This window comes from Pezoporus wallicus, unplaced genomic scaffold, assembly GCF_028554395.1.
Source record: "Pezoporus wallicus isolate ANWC-B61680 ecotype Strahan unplaced genomic scaffold, APGP_CSIRO_Pwel_v1 contig_4788, whole genome shotgun sequence".
Lineage (NCBI taxonomy): Eukaryota > Metazoa > Chordata > Aves > Psittaciformes > Psittacidae > Pezoporus > Pezoporus wallicus.
This window is the reverse complement of record NW_026638769.1, coordinates 1691916-1705473: the sequence shown is the minus strand read 5'-3', so window position 1 is coordinate 1705473 and position 13558 is coordinate 1691916. Positions and strand designations below refer to the sequence as shown.

The following is a 13558-nucleotide window of genomic DNA, read 5'->3' as shown; positions in this document are numbered from 1 at the left end:
CAATCACAGTGCACAGGGGCTGGAAGAAAAGGAATCAGTAGTGTTTTGTTGGCAGGCCTGGAATAAAAATCATAATTTCACTTTAGTATATCAAAATGTTTTGTAATTCACCTAGTATATATGGAAAAGCTGTAATAAAGTGAAAGTGAGTAGAGGGATTACAATGTCACCCTAAACGATTTTAAAGAGGTGATTGGAAGGGACGTATGTTTACCAATGACAGTGAGAAACTTTTGGTCACTTTCTTCTCCCCACTGATAAACAGACATAGAGTTTTTTAGATTTGGTTGTTGGCTTTTTTTTGTTGTTTTTTTGTTTTTCTGCTGAAATGCTATGTTCTAAAGCAAATGCATTCACTTAGAGATTGTTCATAATTATAAATCTGTTTTCTTAAACATCGAATAGAGAAGTTGATTACCGAGAAGGCTTGTTCTATGTTCCTTATGACATTTTAAGCTTGTTACTTGTTCCTGTTCATGAACTCCTGTTTGGTCTAAGTCCGACTTTGGAATTCCATAAAACAGCAATAGCAAAAAGAATATTTTACAGACCATATGTATTTCCATCAGATGATGTTCAGTGGTAGAGATGCAGTTTTATTCCAGATCATCTTTCTTCAGTGATTTCCTGTAGATGCAAAAGAAGAACTTAGTTTCTTTTTATCAACAATTTGGGGCTTTGTAATTGTAAATGTAATAAATAACAAACATATTTTGTAGATTCTAAAGCCAGGAGACAGCAAAGTCAGTGGGTACCTAATCTAACCTCTGTAGTACAAGACATAGATTTTTGTCTCATTTAATTCTTGTTTGAATGAGAATCACTCTCAGAAAAACATCTTGTGTTGGTTTAGAAGTAGTCAGTATGGGTAATGCACAGGCTGTTATACTGATTTAATTTAATTTTGTCATGGAAAGGAATTTGAACAACTGAAGCAGTGTCATTTTTTCTGTGGAAAAAAATGTAATAAGCTGTTGCCACTTAGGATTTTTGACAAGGTAGAAAAGTGTACTGGGAAGTTCTTAAGTTTTCTATACTGTTGGCAGGATACTAATGAACTCATAGCTAATTATAGTTAATCATACAGTTTGGTGAATTTTCTATTTTGCTTATTTGGGTAATATGAGTGTGTTTTGCAGCTTTCATTACTGTACTGAGTAGCAATTGGTGAAAATAACAAGCTCAAGTGGTTTTTATTCTTCAGAAGACATTAGAGAAGTCTCTTTGAAAATTTCTGAAATAAGAGGACTTTGTAAAAAGTCAATTTAGAAATAGAGTAATTAGCTGTAATTGGAAAATCTTTATCTTTGGTGATAGATGGATATATGGTAGAAGAATATTTCCACATTTGATTTTAAGTCTTAAAAGTCTTGCCTGGGATTTGCAGTATTTATTTTGCTATTCATGCTTTTAAATATTTCTGAGGGGAAGCAAAACATAATAAATTACCAAATGACAAGTCTGTTTTCCATGTATTCAAATCTGTGTTTGTATTGAGTCTCTTTAAATAAAAATCTGTTTCTGCAGTTACCAGCTTGATATGTGGGCACTGTACAAAGCATAAAAAGCAATAGCTTGGTACTGTGAAATTTGAATTTTTTCTCATTTTAATAATTGATTAGTTCTTTTACTGTACCTTCCATAGTCATGCTTGAAACAATAAACAATTTTAGAAAGCCTTGAACTATTGCAAAGCTGAAACTCTGAGGAATTCAAAGGGAGCAAGTTTGTGAGCTCACGTTCTTAATAGTTCTTGGGACACACCTTGAGAATTCTTGAACTGACATGATGTATGCAGATTTGTGTTCCACAGTGATCAGCCCCTTGACCTGTAGCAGAAAGCAACCATTTCAGTATTGCAGATTGGTTTGAAGCAGACAAACAGAGCAATTCTGTGAGGCTTGAAAAACGCAAGAGTGGAACAGTAACAAATTGAACCTGTAAAGGAGCTTTGGGGTACAACATATACTGGAGAGCTTGTGAATCGTTGGAAAAGTCTTGCAACATTGTGATTAAATTGAGACAGAATCTAGATGAAGGCTGCTTTATTGAATAAGTATTAGAGCTATTGTTCATCCCAATTGAGTTTCTTTAGCTTCAGTGAAGACTGTTTAGAGCCTCTGAAACAGGTTGTTGATGTGAGACAGAAGGTTTTTACACACATGAGTTGTGAAGGATGAGCATTTGCTATGAAAAACACAGCTGCAACAGTACCATTTTAACACGAGTTAGGGGAAAACCAATACCACCTCACTGGTGAAGCCTGCTCTGTGAATACACTACACACAACCCCTAGCAGAAGGAGATCCACAGCCCCAGGTAGCTGCTTTTTCTGTCAAAGTCATAGTTGAAGGCTCTACAGGCATCCACGTATATCCAGAATTGTGTGGTTCTGCTCTTGAATCCCCATGACAAGGTGAAGTTGAAGGTAACAGTTGCCAAGAGCTACTTCTACAATCACATGTGATTTAAATACAGTTTTATGAAGTAGTTTGAAAGTATATAGTACTTCTTTGATAGTTTCTTCCTCATAGTTTTCTGCTTAGCCACCTCCATTTTCTTTTTGTTATCCATTAAAAAGAGGCATAGTCACCTAACAGGTCAGTGACTACCTATATCCAGACTCATGAGTGGCTGAACCTTCAATCTGAGAAGCATGTCTTGTCTTCTCATTAGGTATACCACAAGGGGAAAAAAAGCGAAAACAATTAAAGCAAAGGATGGTACTCTTCATACCTTTGTTTAAAAAAGAAATAAATAAAAAACATGCCAAGGAAAGTTGTCCCTCATGCCAAATGGTGATTGTGGAATGACAAGTTATCCTTTGGGCTGTTTGGCATGACAGAAACTGCTATCTTTCAGTCATTTTGCTCTATTAAACTTTATTACTCATCTAATTTTTCAAAGTAATAAACCATGAAAGAATAAGGATGGGGCACTTATAAAGAGGTAGACATTACTAAGCTTTAATTAACATTGTATAAAAATACAATGCTGTAAAATTAAATGTTTTTAAATCTGCAGTTTTATTGTAGATGAGAACAGAAAAGTATCAGTAAAAACACATGATAGAAACAAGGAAAGATTAAAAAATTTTTTTTTAATAACTTCAAGCTAAAGAAAAAGTAAACCTTGCAGGGAAAGTCTATTTTTATGTATGAAAGCTAATAAAAATGGGCATTCCGGTAGTTTCAGTAATCTTAGAATAAAAATAGTGGCAGGTTTATAAAAATAATCATAATATTTACTTAGTATCTTTTCTGTGTCCCTGGCTTATTATGACTACTGATATGATTTGAAAGATATATTGTTGAAAATAGACATTCTTCATTGTGCGGAAAAAATATGTAATAAATTCTTTCTTTCTCTGTAACCTCAAAATATATAAAGCTTTTCTTAAGAAAATGAGACCATAACTGTAGGGTAGTAAGCGAATGGAGCATGTTTTTTCTTCTCTATACAAAACCTCATAATGATTAAATTGACTAATAACATGGATAAATGTAAATGACTCCATGACTAGAGTAAGTTCATTAGTATCAGCCACTGTGCCATGATAGACCTAAGTATAGGTTATTCAAAGTTATTTGTTTTTAAAAGGAAGAGAATATTCTAATCAGTTAGTAAGTCCAAAGAAAAGCTACTTGTTTCAACTCTGTGTTCCTAGCAGTTTTGTCAAACTTTTGATAATCCTGAATCAGTCCACTTTGAGGTTTTTCAGGCACTTGAGAAAGACAAAACCCTGTTTTCCACTCAGCCGTAAGTGGTTACACTTATGCTTTAGGTGGATTAAAAAAAAAAAAGGATGCTGATGCTTTCTTCACGGAAAGTATTATTTGCTGTGTCAAGTTCTTTCTCCATCTCTTATGTTTGGAAAAATGAGTATTGTACTGCTTTTGTATGTTGATCTTCTTTTTTAGTGTTAATACTTTACTTTTGTAGATGCAGCATTTGCAGTTGTGCAGCTGTCTTTTTTTGAGAAATGAAGAGTGGGGTTGACTGAAGAATAAGGGTGGATTGAAGAATGGGGTTGATTGAAGAATAGGGCTGTAAATAAGTAACCTCAAGAATGTTAGGCTTTGTTAGCAACTACAGAGAAAATGAAATTACTGAGATAAGCTTTGCCAGAACCACCTGGTGGTTACTGATATGACAATGATCCTAAGATATAAGCGGTGAAGAAATAACCACCATGGGTCCGAAAGTCCACTGCTGCATTTTTGTATGCATACAGGAGGCATTCTCGAAGAAGTATGATGTAATGTATATAATCTAATGAATATGTATGTTTAAGGACAATATAATCACAGCCTGGTTGATGCCTGGGAGAGACGCGCTTGGAGGAGCTATCCCCCATGTCTCCCGGTGCCACAATAAAGAATACCTGCTTGTCAACTTGAGAACTTTGTTGGCGAGTTTGTTCCTGGAGTTTTCTCTGAATCAGAAACCTGTTGGCATTCTACAGCTTTTTCAAAGCAAACTTGATTTTTTTCTGGACTTAATCCAAAGAAAGATGGTTATTATAAAATGAAGCCACATGAAATACTTCTTTAAATGAAAAGTGTGATCTAATTGCTTTATTCACCTGGGGTATCACGAAGTCTATCAGTTTGGCACTCAGAATATGGTTCTTAAGTAATGGTTTGCATTTCTGTTTTGCCTTGGAAGTCATCTGTCATTATTAGTCTGCCATCAGGATTAGGAGTGTACAAGTTTTGTAATTCTTGGCCTTTTTATTCACTCCTACTATCCAAGCACTTTTTTTCCCTATGTCTGCCCTTTTCTTGGTTTTCTTCATTCTTGCAACTTCCCTTACAGTGCTGAGGAACCAGGAGATGAGCAATATGAGGAGAGCAATAGTAATAAGGATAAAGAAAATATTGATGTGAAATTTTGGTTGTTCTGTAGAAGAAAAGATAGGTAAATGTGGTGACGACAGGAGAGAGGCTTGTCTGGCACCTTATGGCTGTGAAGGTTCTTGAAGATCCACAACCCAGGGTGGCAGCATACAGTCTCTGACTGAAGCAACACTTTAAAAAGTATTTGGGAGGATTAAAACTGGGTTTTTATCAGTTTATCTTCAGAAGCTTCTACTAATTAAAGGAGCAAAAAGGAGGGCACAAAAATCTGCCAGGATACTTTGTGATAAACTTGATGAGATCACGATTATGAAATTTTGAGCCTGATGTACTAAGCCTGTCTTAATATTGGAAATGTCAGAGTACAGCTTTTTTTCATTTTACGTTTTGGAGTGCTGAAAATGTACAACAGTTAATACTGTAGTGACATAATTTGTAGTTTTTTAGCATTGCTTCGAGAACATGGCAAGGAGTTGACCTGAAAGTAGCTGAAAATACTGGGTAACCAGACTTAGGGTTTTATGTTCTTTAGTCAGTGGTAACTCCTTATGAGGGCTGTTGACAAAGTTATTGAACATTAGCTTTATAGCCATTTGGGGGAGAATACTGTTTGAAGGGAGGGATGGATACACTACAAATCAAATAAAGGTTTTATGCATCCATATAAAACTTCTGAAATTTATCATATATGCTAAAAGGCAGACAAGTGTTCATGGTTTTGATGCAGCCTGCACAATTAGTGTGTTTATTACATGAGTTAATATAAGTTGAATTGTTAGTCTTTTCTGATTGGTGTAAAAACACAACTTTTTTCCTGGACAGAATTTAAAGATAAGAGCTTTTATTACCTACCTCAAATGTAGAACCACCAGAAAGCACAATGTCACTTTTTATTTTTGCTAATTCTTCTGCTCTATTGTTTTGTGGGCATGTTCATTTCAAACCGTCCTGCTATTTTATTACATTGCTGCTCACTGAGAATTGGGGTCAAGGAGACATGTTCTCCAGTCATTTCGGAAGGGCTCACTGAAGCTGCTGTTTTGACTCTGTCATACCTGGTAGACAGTCTGATGAATAGTGTCTTTATACCTGTTGCATAGTTTATTTTGGTTGGGTTTTTTGGTTGGTTTTTTTTTTTTTTTTTGGTCTATCATGCTTTAGCCTGTGCATCTGCATGCAATTTTCTTCCCTTTTTTCTTTAATCAAGACAGAAAAGAGCAGCATCTGCTGAGTGAGAAGTCTCTTCTGAAGCTGAGCATCAGGGAGAAGTCCCAAAAGACCCCAATTAAAAGGGGTGCAGAAGCTGCCTTTTTCGCAGACATGCTAAAATAGGATTTCCCATTATGGGTTATGACTGCTTGCACTTAAAGTAGCTTTAAAAACATATTTCTTTTTAATAGTGATTGAATTTCATGAAATAAATAGTGTATGGTCTATAGAAATATGAGGTGGTATTTCTGGAATTAGAATTATCTTAATTACTTGGTGTAGACTACCATGTGATGAGAATATATAGAGCAAATTGCAAAAGCCTCTGATTATGAAACATTAGTAAACATATACTTTTGTTGTGCTGGATGATGATAATATAAAAACAAAGTAGAGCTGCATTGCTGAATTAGAATACCGGGTCTTGTAAAAGGAAGTGTTGATGCGTGAAAATACTCTTGAATAGTACGTGTTCTTCACTTTTTTCTTCTGCCTGGAAGAAAAATTGGTGTCTTCTGTTTTCAGAAGGGCTGATTTGTGGAAAAGTTGGTTCTTCTGGTGATGGACATGGAGGAGGAAAAAAAAAAAAACAAACCAAAAAATACCACTTTTTTGCATTGTTTAGAATAAACACTGCTTTTGGGGAGGGGCAGGGCATTATTTTCTAGGGTGTTTTGTTGTTTTGTGGGATTTTTTTTTGTGTGGGTTTTGTTGTATTTTTTTAGTTAATTTTTTTTAATAGGACTCGATTACAAGTATACTTTTGATGTGTTAGAGATCTGTGCAATATGTTAGCTTTGTTCAGGATTTGCTGTAAACTGATTTCAGATTGGTATTTCGTCATGGCTTTGAGGAAAATCTGGTGCTCTCTATACAAAATTGTTTTAATAGTGTCTGGAAACAACAGTTTCAGGGGTTTTTATTTCTTATTTTGAATAGGTGATGTCTGTACATGAATTGCAAGCTGGTCTCTAGTGGGGACACCGTGGGAGGATGAACACAGAAGAGCTAGAGCTACTGACTGATTCCAAGTACAGAAACTATGTAGCAGCTGTTGACAAAGCATTGAAGAACTTTGAATATTCCAGTGAATGGGCAGATCTAATATCGGCACTTGGAAAGCTAAACAAGGTATGCCTGGCAGGTGCTCTTGGAAAAGATTCAGGAACTGACAAAGGGTAATGGTTTAAAATTATCCAAGTGCAAGGTTCTAGCAGTCCAAGACTCTTGCAGATATTTTAGCGTGAATCAAATGTTGTGTATGTCTAAGGAGCAAACAAATGCCTTTCTGAGACAGTTGAACCCTTTGTAACTGTAAGTAAAGGGAAAAGGTATTTACATTTTCAGTGGAAATAAATGCAGCATCTTTTTCATCACTAATATTTACTTCTAAATCAGTATTATTGAAATAATGTGAAAAATAGTAGCCAGGATTAATTTCAGCAGTATTTTTACAAAGCATGAATAATAAAATGGGGTTCAAATCATTAATTGACCAGATAATGTTATTGTTCTGATTCATTTTAACAGTTAATAAATTGAATGTGTAATCTCATTGCGGTCTTTAAGCGCAGTTTACAAATAAATACAGATCCTGATATCCTAGAATCATAAAATGGTTAGGGTAGGAAAGAACCTCAAGATCATCTAGCTTCAACCCACCCCTGCCATGGGCAGGAACACCTCACACTAGATCATGTCGCCCAAGGCTCTCTCCAACCTGGCCTCGAACACTGCCAGGGATGGAGCTTTCACATCTTTGGGCAGCCTGTTTCAGTGCCTCACCACTGGAAAAAACCTTGTTCTAATCAGTTCTATGTATTTCTAGGGATCTCTAGTCAGGGTCAGAGAGTACGCTTTACCACATATATTTTGCCAGTGTGAAGCTTTGCAGAATTTGGCATAGAAAATTACAGCTCTGAAGCATTTAAGTTCTACCCTCTAAATGTTGTGGAAAATCAAGAATGATAGTACATTTGGCAATGCCAGTGGCACAATTGCTTTGAATAAACTCTCATTTCTTTAATTTTTTTTTTATTGTAACATTTCTTGTCTCACTCTATGATGACTTCTTAAAGTTATCCCAGATTGACCACCCACAGTTTTGTAGTTTTCTGAGAGCTGCTGGTAATTGATTTTAACAAAGGGAGATCATAATTTTTGTCTTCAAAATAATGAATAAAATGAATGAGTAAAATGAAATGGACAAGCTGTAAGGAGCCTATTGCAAGTGAAGTTTTAAATGCTTGGTAATACATCTATAGCAAGTATGCAAGTGAAAGGCATTGCAAAGAGAAATCTGCATGGTACATCTTAAAAGTGTGTGTTCTGTTTTTTTTTTCTCTTGTGTTGTAACCTAGGCATATGTTGTGACTTACTGACCATGTTCAGGAACTAATTTATAAATGTGTGGTTTTTCTTAATTTGTTGATTTATTAGGTACTACAGAACAACGCAAAGTACCAGGTAGTACCAAAAAAGCTGACTGTAGGCAAGCGCTTGGCACAATGTCTTCATCCAGCTTTACCGGGAGGGGTTCATCGGAAGGCACTTGAAACATACGAGATCATTTTCAAAATCATTGGACCCAAGCGTTTGGCCAAAGATCTTTTCCTCTACAGGTACAATAATTTAAACAAATCCATTTCAAATGCATAGTTGAGATGTTTTTGGTTTCATGCATTTTATATTAATAATGTTGTTTTGTTATGCAGCAAGAATCCATCAGTTTCCTTCCCTCATGTTAACTGGTGCTTGTGTAGTACTTGTCTCACAAATATTGTATATTGAAAGATAAACATATCCCCTAAACTTATGTTAGGAACCAATTTTAGAACTAGAAAACCCAGAGTTTATTATATCTTCATTGAAATAAATGAAGTTTTGTGCATATATGTAAAGTAATGGAAGTGTTAATGCTTATTCAGATGTATTCACATTTCATTTTTCTGTTTTAAGTGGTATTGGAAAGAATTTGAATATGGTTTACTGAAAGAAACTTTCTCTTCCAAGCAATCAAAAGGTTGTCTATTTTGCTAGAATGGGGTGCAAGTAGAAAATTTTTCTCAGCCTCTAGAACCGATGATACTAAAAGGAAGGATAACCTTGAAAGGTAAATGTAGTGAAAATATACCGATTCCTAAAGACCTTTGAGTGCATGGGGAGGGCAAGACATTTAGGCTATTTAATATATAATGCATAGAAGGGTGTGTGCATATGTGCGGTCACACATGGTTCTTCATCTTTAGCTATCCCTAGAGATTAGAATTTCATCAGTTTGAGAAACAGCGGAATAAAATAGAGCTCTGCTTTTCTGTTCAGATAGCAAAGGGGTGTGTTAATGCTTGGAGATAAATTGTATGCCTTAACATCAGCTGTTCTATCTTGCACTGTCAAGATGTTTATATATAGTTACAGTTTGGGAAGGGGGAATTTCTGTGTTTCCGTGCTTTGAAAGATACCATGAATTTGTAGCTTACATTTTTGGCTTGTGCAGTGATTCAGTAGCTGCAGTATCTTGTTAACATAAGTTCTAGGATAGTGCAAAATGCTACCTAGTGTAATGTAACTAAAAGCCATTGTTACTGCTGCTTGGAAGAAGACTGACATTCACATTAAGGCGTTATCAAAGATTCCAGTATTTTCATGAAAGCAGAGTGACAGTGTCTGAACATCAAATCTTGAAGGATGAGTAAGCGCCTTACAAAGAAACACTGTAGGGTAGTGTACTGGTTACAGAACAAAAAGACATTTTCTGCAGAAGAAAGAAACCCGTCGACAATGACAAAACAGTAGTTGTTCTGGATAGTGGATAGATAAAAGCAAAAATTGTTGTTATAAACATTTTTGGTACTTTAAAACGATATCCCCTCCCTTCCACATGGATAACATTGTGATGTGTCCACAAAGATTTTGGTTTGTTTTTTTTTCGGTGAGTTACAGATTTGTAGGTGTATATTTTAAGACCCTGGGCTCAAACTTTTATTTTTTATTTTTTTTTTTTTTACTCTTCTTTCATTTTTCTTCATATGTTGGAGTCTTCTGACCTGCTTTCTCAGTGATTTTGAAATCTACAGTTGTGTTCACATGTCTTTGGTTATTGGTACTCTTTGTACTAGTTTATGATATTTAGTTACAATTTCAAAGATGTTCTTAGTGTGTAGGTAGCTTCTGCTTAGCTGATCACATTTGTAATTTTCATGAAGTTTCATTTACATTCATGGTAAATATACCATGTTCAACAAACATTGTAAACGTAAGTCCCATGTTTTCAATCCTTTAAATGCTACATCATAACTAGTGGGTTTATTGTTAGTTTGTTAAATTTAAGTCGGCAACATTCTTAAGGTATAATTAAATTGTCTCACATGAGAAGCTTCTTAAAAAAGATACATTTTATTTTTCACAGTTCTGGACTATTTCCACTTCTTGCCAATGCTGCTATGTCTGTCAAGCCAACATTATTGAGTCTGTATGAGATTTATTACCTCCCTTTGGGGAAAACATTGAAACCAGGACTGCAAGGACTGTTAACTGGAATTCTGCCTGGGTTAGAGGAGGGGTCAGAATATTACGAAAGGTAAGGTTAGATAACTTAATAAGGCGATATGCTTGATTTGTTGGGGATTTTTTGGTTTTGTTTGGTTCTTTTCTGCAACTTTTCATCAAAAACTTGTATATGGTTTTATTTTATTTTTTAAGATAGTTGGTGTTTAACTTCATCCAGTCATATTAATTGCAATGGAATAGTGTGAGAGAAGATTCTTAACATTAATGACAAATTAACTGTTAGTTGTTCTTGCTATTGAAAAGGAATTGACATTAAGTAGACTTAGTGTTATATGTTGGTCTCCCAAGTAACAAGCAATAGGACAAGAGGAAATGGCCTCAGGTTGTGCCAGGGGAGGTTTAGGTAGGTATTAGGAAAAATTTCTTGACAAAAAGTTTTGTCAAGCATTGGAACAGGCTGCCCAGGGGAGTAGTGGAGTCACCACCCCACACGTATTTAAAAGACATGTAGATATGATACCTAGGGACATGGTTTAGTGGTGGACTTGGCAGTGCTAGGTTAACAGTTGGACTCAATGATCTGAAGAGGTTTTCTTGTTACGGATTGGGATACATAATGTGTTAGGAACAAGCATCTTTGATTCTTTTCCATGGATTTCCTCGAAATGCTGCTGTATTATTCCTGGTCTAAAATACTTACCTTAACTGAATTTAAGATGGCAAACAAAACTTCCGTCATTAAGATTTACTTGTTAAGATATCTAAATAATCATTAAGTATGTAAGAGACAGCAGTAATACATGTATCTAATCCACCTATAAAGGTTATTACTCCTTTGCTAGCAGAGAGGCCTGGGAGGTATTAGCTCTTATCTCAGCTGGGGCTTAGGCTTGCTAGGTATCTTGACTGTGGTATCTGGAGCGCTGGAATAGAATCTTAACATATTAAAGGATGAAGTTACACTTCAAGGCTATGATTTTTTGAAATTGTTCACACACTTACATATTCTTGATATTTCCAACTTCAAAAGCTAGAATTTTCATGACTTTGCATGTGAAGAGCAATTTAATGTTGTCTTTTTCTATTTCTGTGTAGGTAGATACAGCAGTGTAGTTGGCATCATTGTAGCAGGGAACAAGGGCTACTCAGCTTGCCTCCTGGGGCCTGCCATAGCATGTAGAGGTGTTGTCACATGAGTGGGAAGAAATAAGAACAGGGGAAGGGATTGCTTGTGCCAAAAGAATTGTGGTATTTTTGTGCCCTGTTATTGCCAGTGGTGCTTAGTGCAAAGAATGAAAGGTCATTTGCTTGAATCTTTTTTTTTTTTCAGTAGCTGTGCTTTCCTGCTGTCTCTCTGAAACCTCTGTCTGTAGCAACATTTGGCTTTAAGTAGCAGATGAGGAAGTTATTTGGCTCTTTGAATAGAAGTACATAAGGAGAAACCGTGGGCAGGCGGAAGCATTTTGCAAGCCAGGTTGTCCCATAGGCTTTTTAGTTGGATCATACTGTTCAGGCTACATTATAAGGTTATAAGTAAGGCTTCTTTTGGCCTCTCATAAAGAAAGCTTTGACCTTCCTGTAACAATTAATTTTTGCACTTATAAAAATTGGAGGCTGGGGCAAGGGCTGCGATACATGCCCTGATTCAGTTGACTTGATTTTACTGCAGAACGAACACACTGTTGGAGAAGGTTGCCTCTGCTGTGGATCAGTCAGCGTTCTACAGTGCTCTCTGGGGTAGTCTCCTTACAAGCCCTGCAGTTCGCTTGCCTGGCATCACCTATGTCCTCTCCCATTTGAACAGGAAGCTTTCAATGGAGGATCAACTCTACATAATTGGCAGTGACATTGAATTAATGGTAATGTTCTGTTAGAACAATGAAGATATGGGTCTTACTTACTGATATTTAAACCCCCCTAAAGTATATTATTATGTTTTCTGTATTTTTGAACATAGCCTTTGAAGAGATAAAAATGCACATTTATTATAGCTCCAGTTAAGCTCAAGTACTTGTGCATGATAAAAATTGCAAAGATGAGTTAATGTTTCAGAGCTGATTAGGTTTTGTATAAAATTTGCCATTCATGACACACTTCAATTAAAAGTGGTTCAGTTTTGTTGTATGTTTTGTTTGTTTGTTTGTTTGTTTTTTTAAAAAGTGTTACTTTGTCTTTTAAACTTAAGGTATTCATTGGTAATATAAAAAAAGCAAAAGTTCAGTGTTTTTATAGTTCATGGAATTTATGTTGATTATATGTTTCCTCAGTGGTGAAACTTTATTTTTTTATCTTGTTTCATTATTCAAAATTTTAGAATAACTTCATTTTGCACATATCACTATTTATAAACAGCTGTTCTTATTTTGTGAGTCTTCTCTTTTATCTACCTTCTTAAAATAATACAATAACTAAATATTTTTTGGGGGGGGGTGTCTGCTGTTACTTCAGGTGGAAGCAGTTAGCACATCAGTGCAAGATACCAGTGTTTTGGTGCAGAGGAGCACGCTGGACCTTATCCTTTTCTGTTTTCCTTTCCACATGAGCCAGGTAGGTTATTAACATGAGAGATGAATTGGCAAACTCCTAAGTATACTCCAATTCTTAAGTCAGTAGCAGTATTAGTTGGTCTTTGTTAATGATTTTCTCCAAGATTGAGAGTCACATGTAAGAGTTTCTCTGATAGATTTGGCTATTCTTATGTCAGGATATCTTCCTTCTGCTTTTTAACTTAATGTGTTAACCTTGGATTTAACTTTAACTTCTGTATACACAAATCCAATATAAATTATGATGTTTAATCTATGCATAAGCTTTTAATTTGCTGTAATTTGATGAGAAAACAAATTACATGTTCATGTGCAAATTTCAAATTCCCAGTGTTCCAAAACAGCAAAAGTTAATTCTCTTATCATGAGTGATTCAGAGCACTAGACAACTGAAAATTATTCTTGCTTTTAGGTAAGTAGTTAGCTCTCAGCTAG

At 35.5% G+C, this 13558-nt stretch overlaps 1 protein-coding gene across 8 annotated transcripts in view; it reads left to right on the top strand.

The window, feature by feature from the left end:
- The window catches only part of DOP1A (DOP1 leucine zipper like protein A), a 64498-nt gene that overhangs the window by 6011 nt on the left and 44929 nt on the right, over nt 1-13558 (top strand). For all 8 annotated transcript variants that reach the window (XM_057412524.1, XM_057412525.1, XM_057412518.1 and 5 more), the window contains exons 2-6: nt 7008-7199; nt 8508-8689; nt 10477-10647; nt 12247-12436; nt 13026-13124. In XM_057412524.1, coding sequence (XP_057268507.1) covers nt 7062-7199; nt 8508-8689; nt 10477-10647; nt 12247-12436; nt 13026-13124 — 780 coding nt within the window. In that variant the 5' untranslated portion in view covers nt 7008-7061. The remainder of the gene's footprint in view (nt 1-7007; nt 7200-8507; nt 8690-10476; nt 10648-12246; nt 12437-13025; nt 13125-13558) is intronic.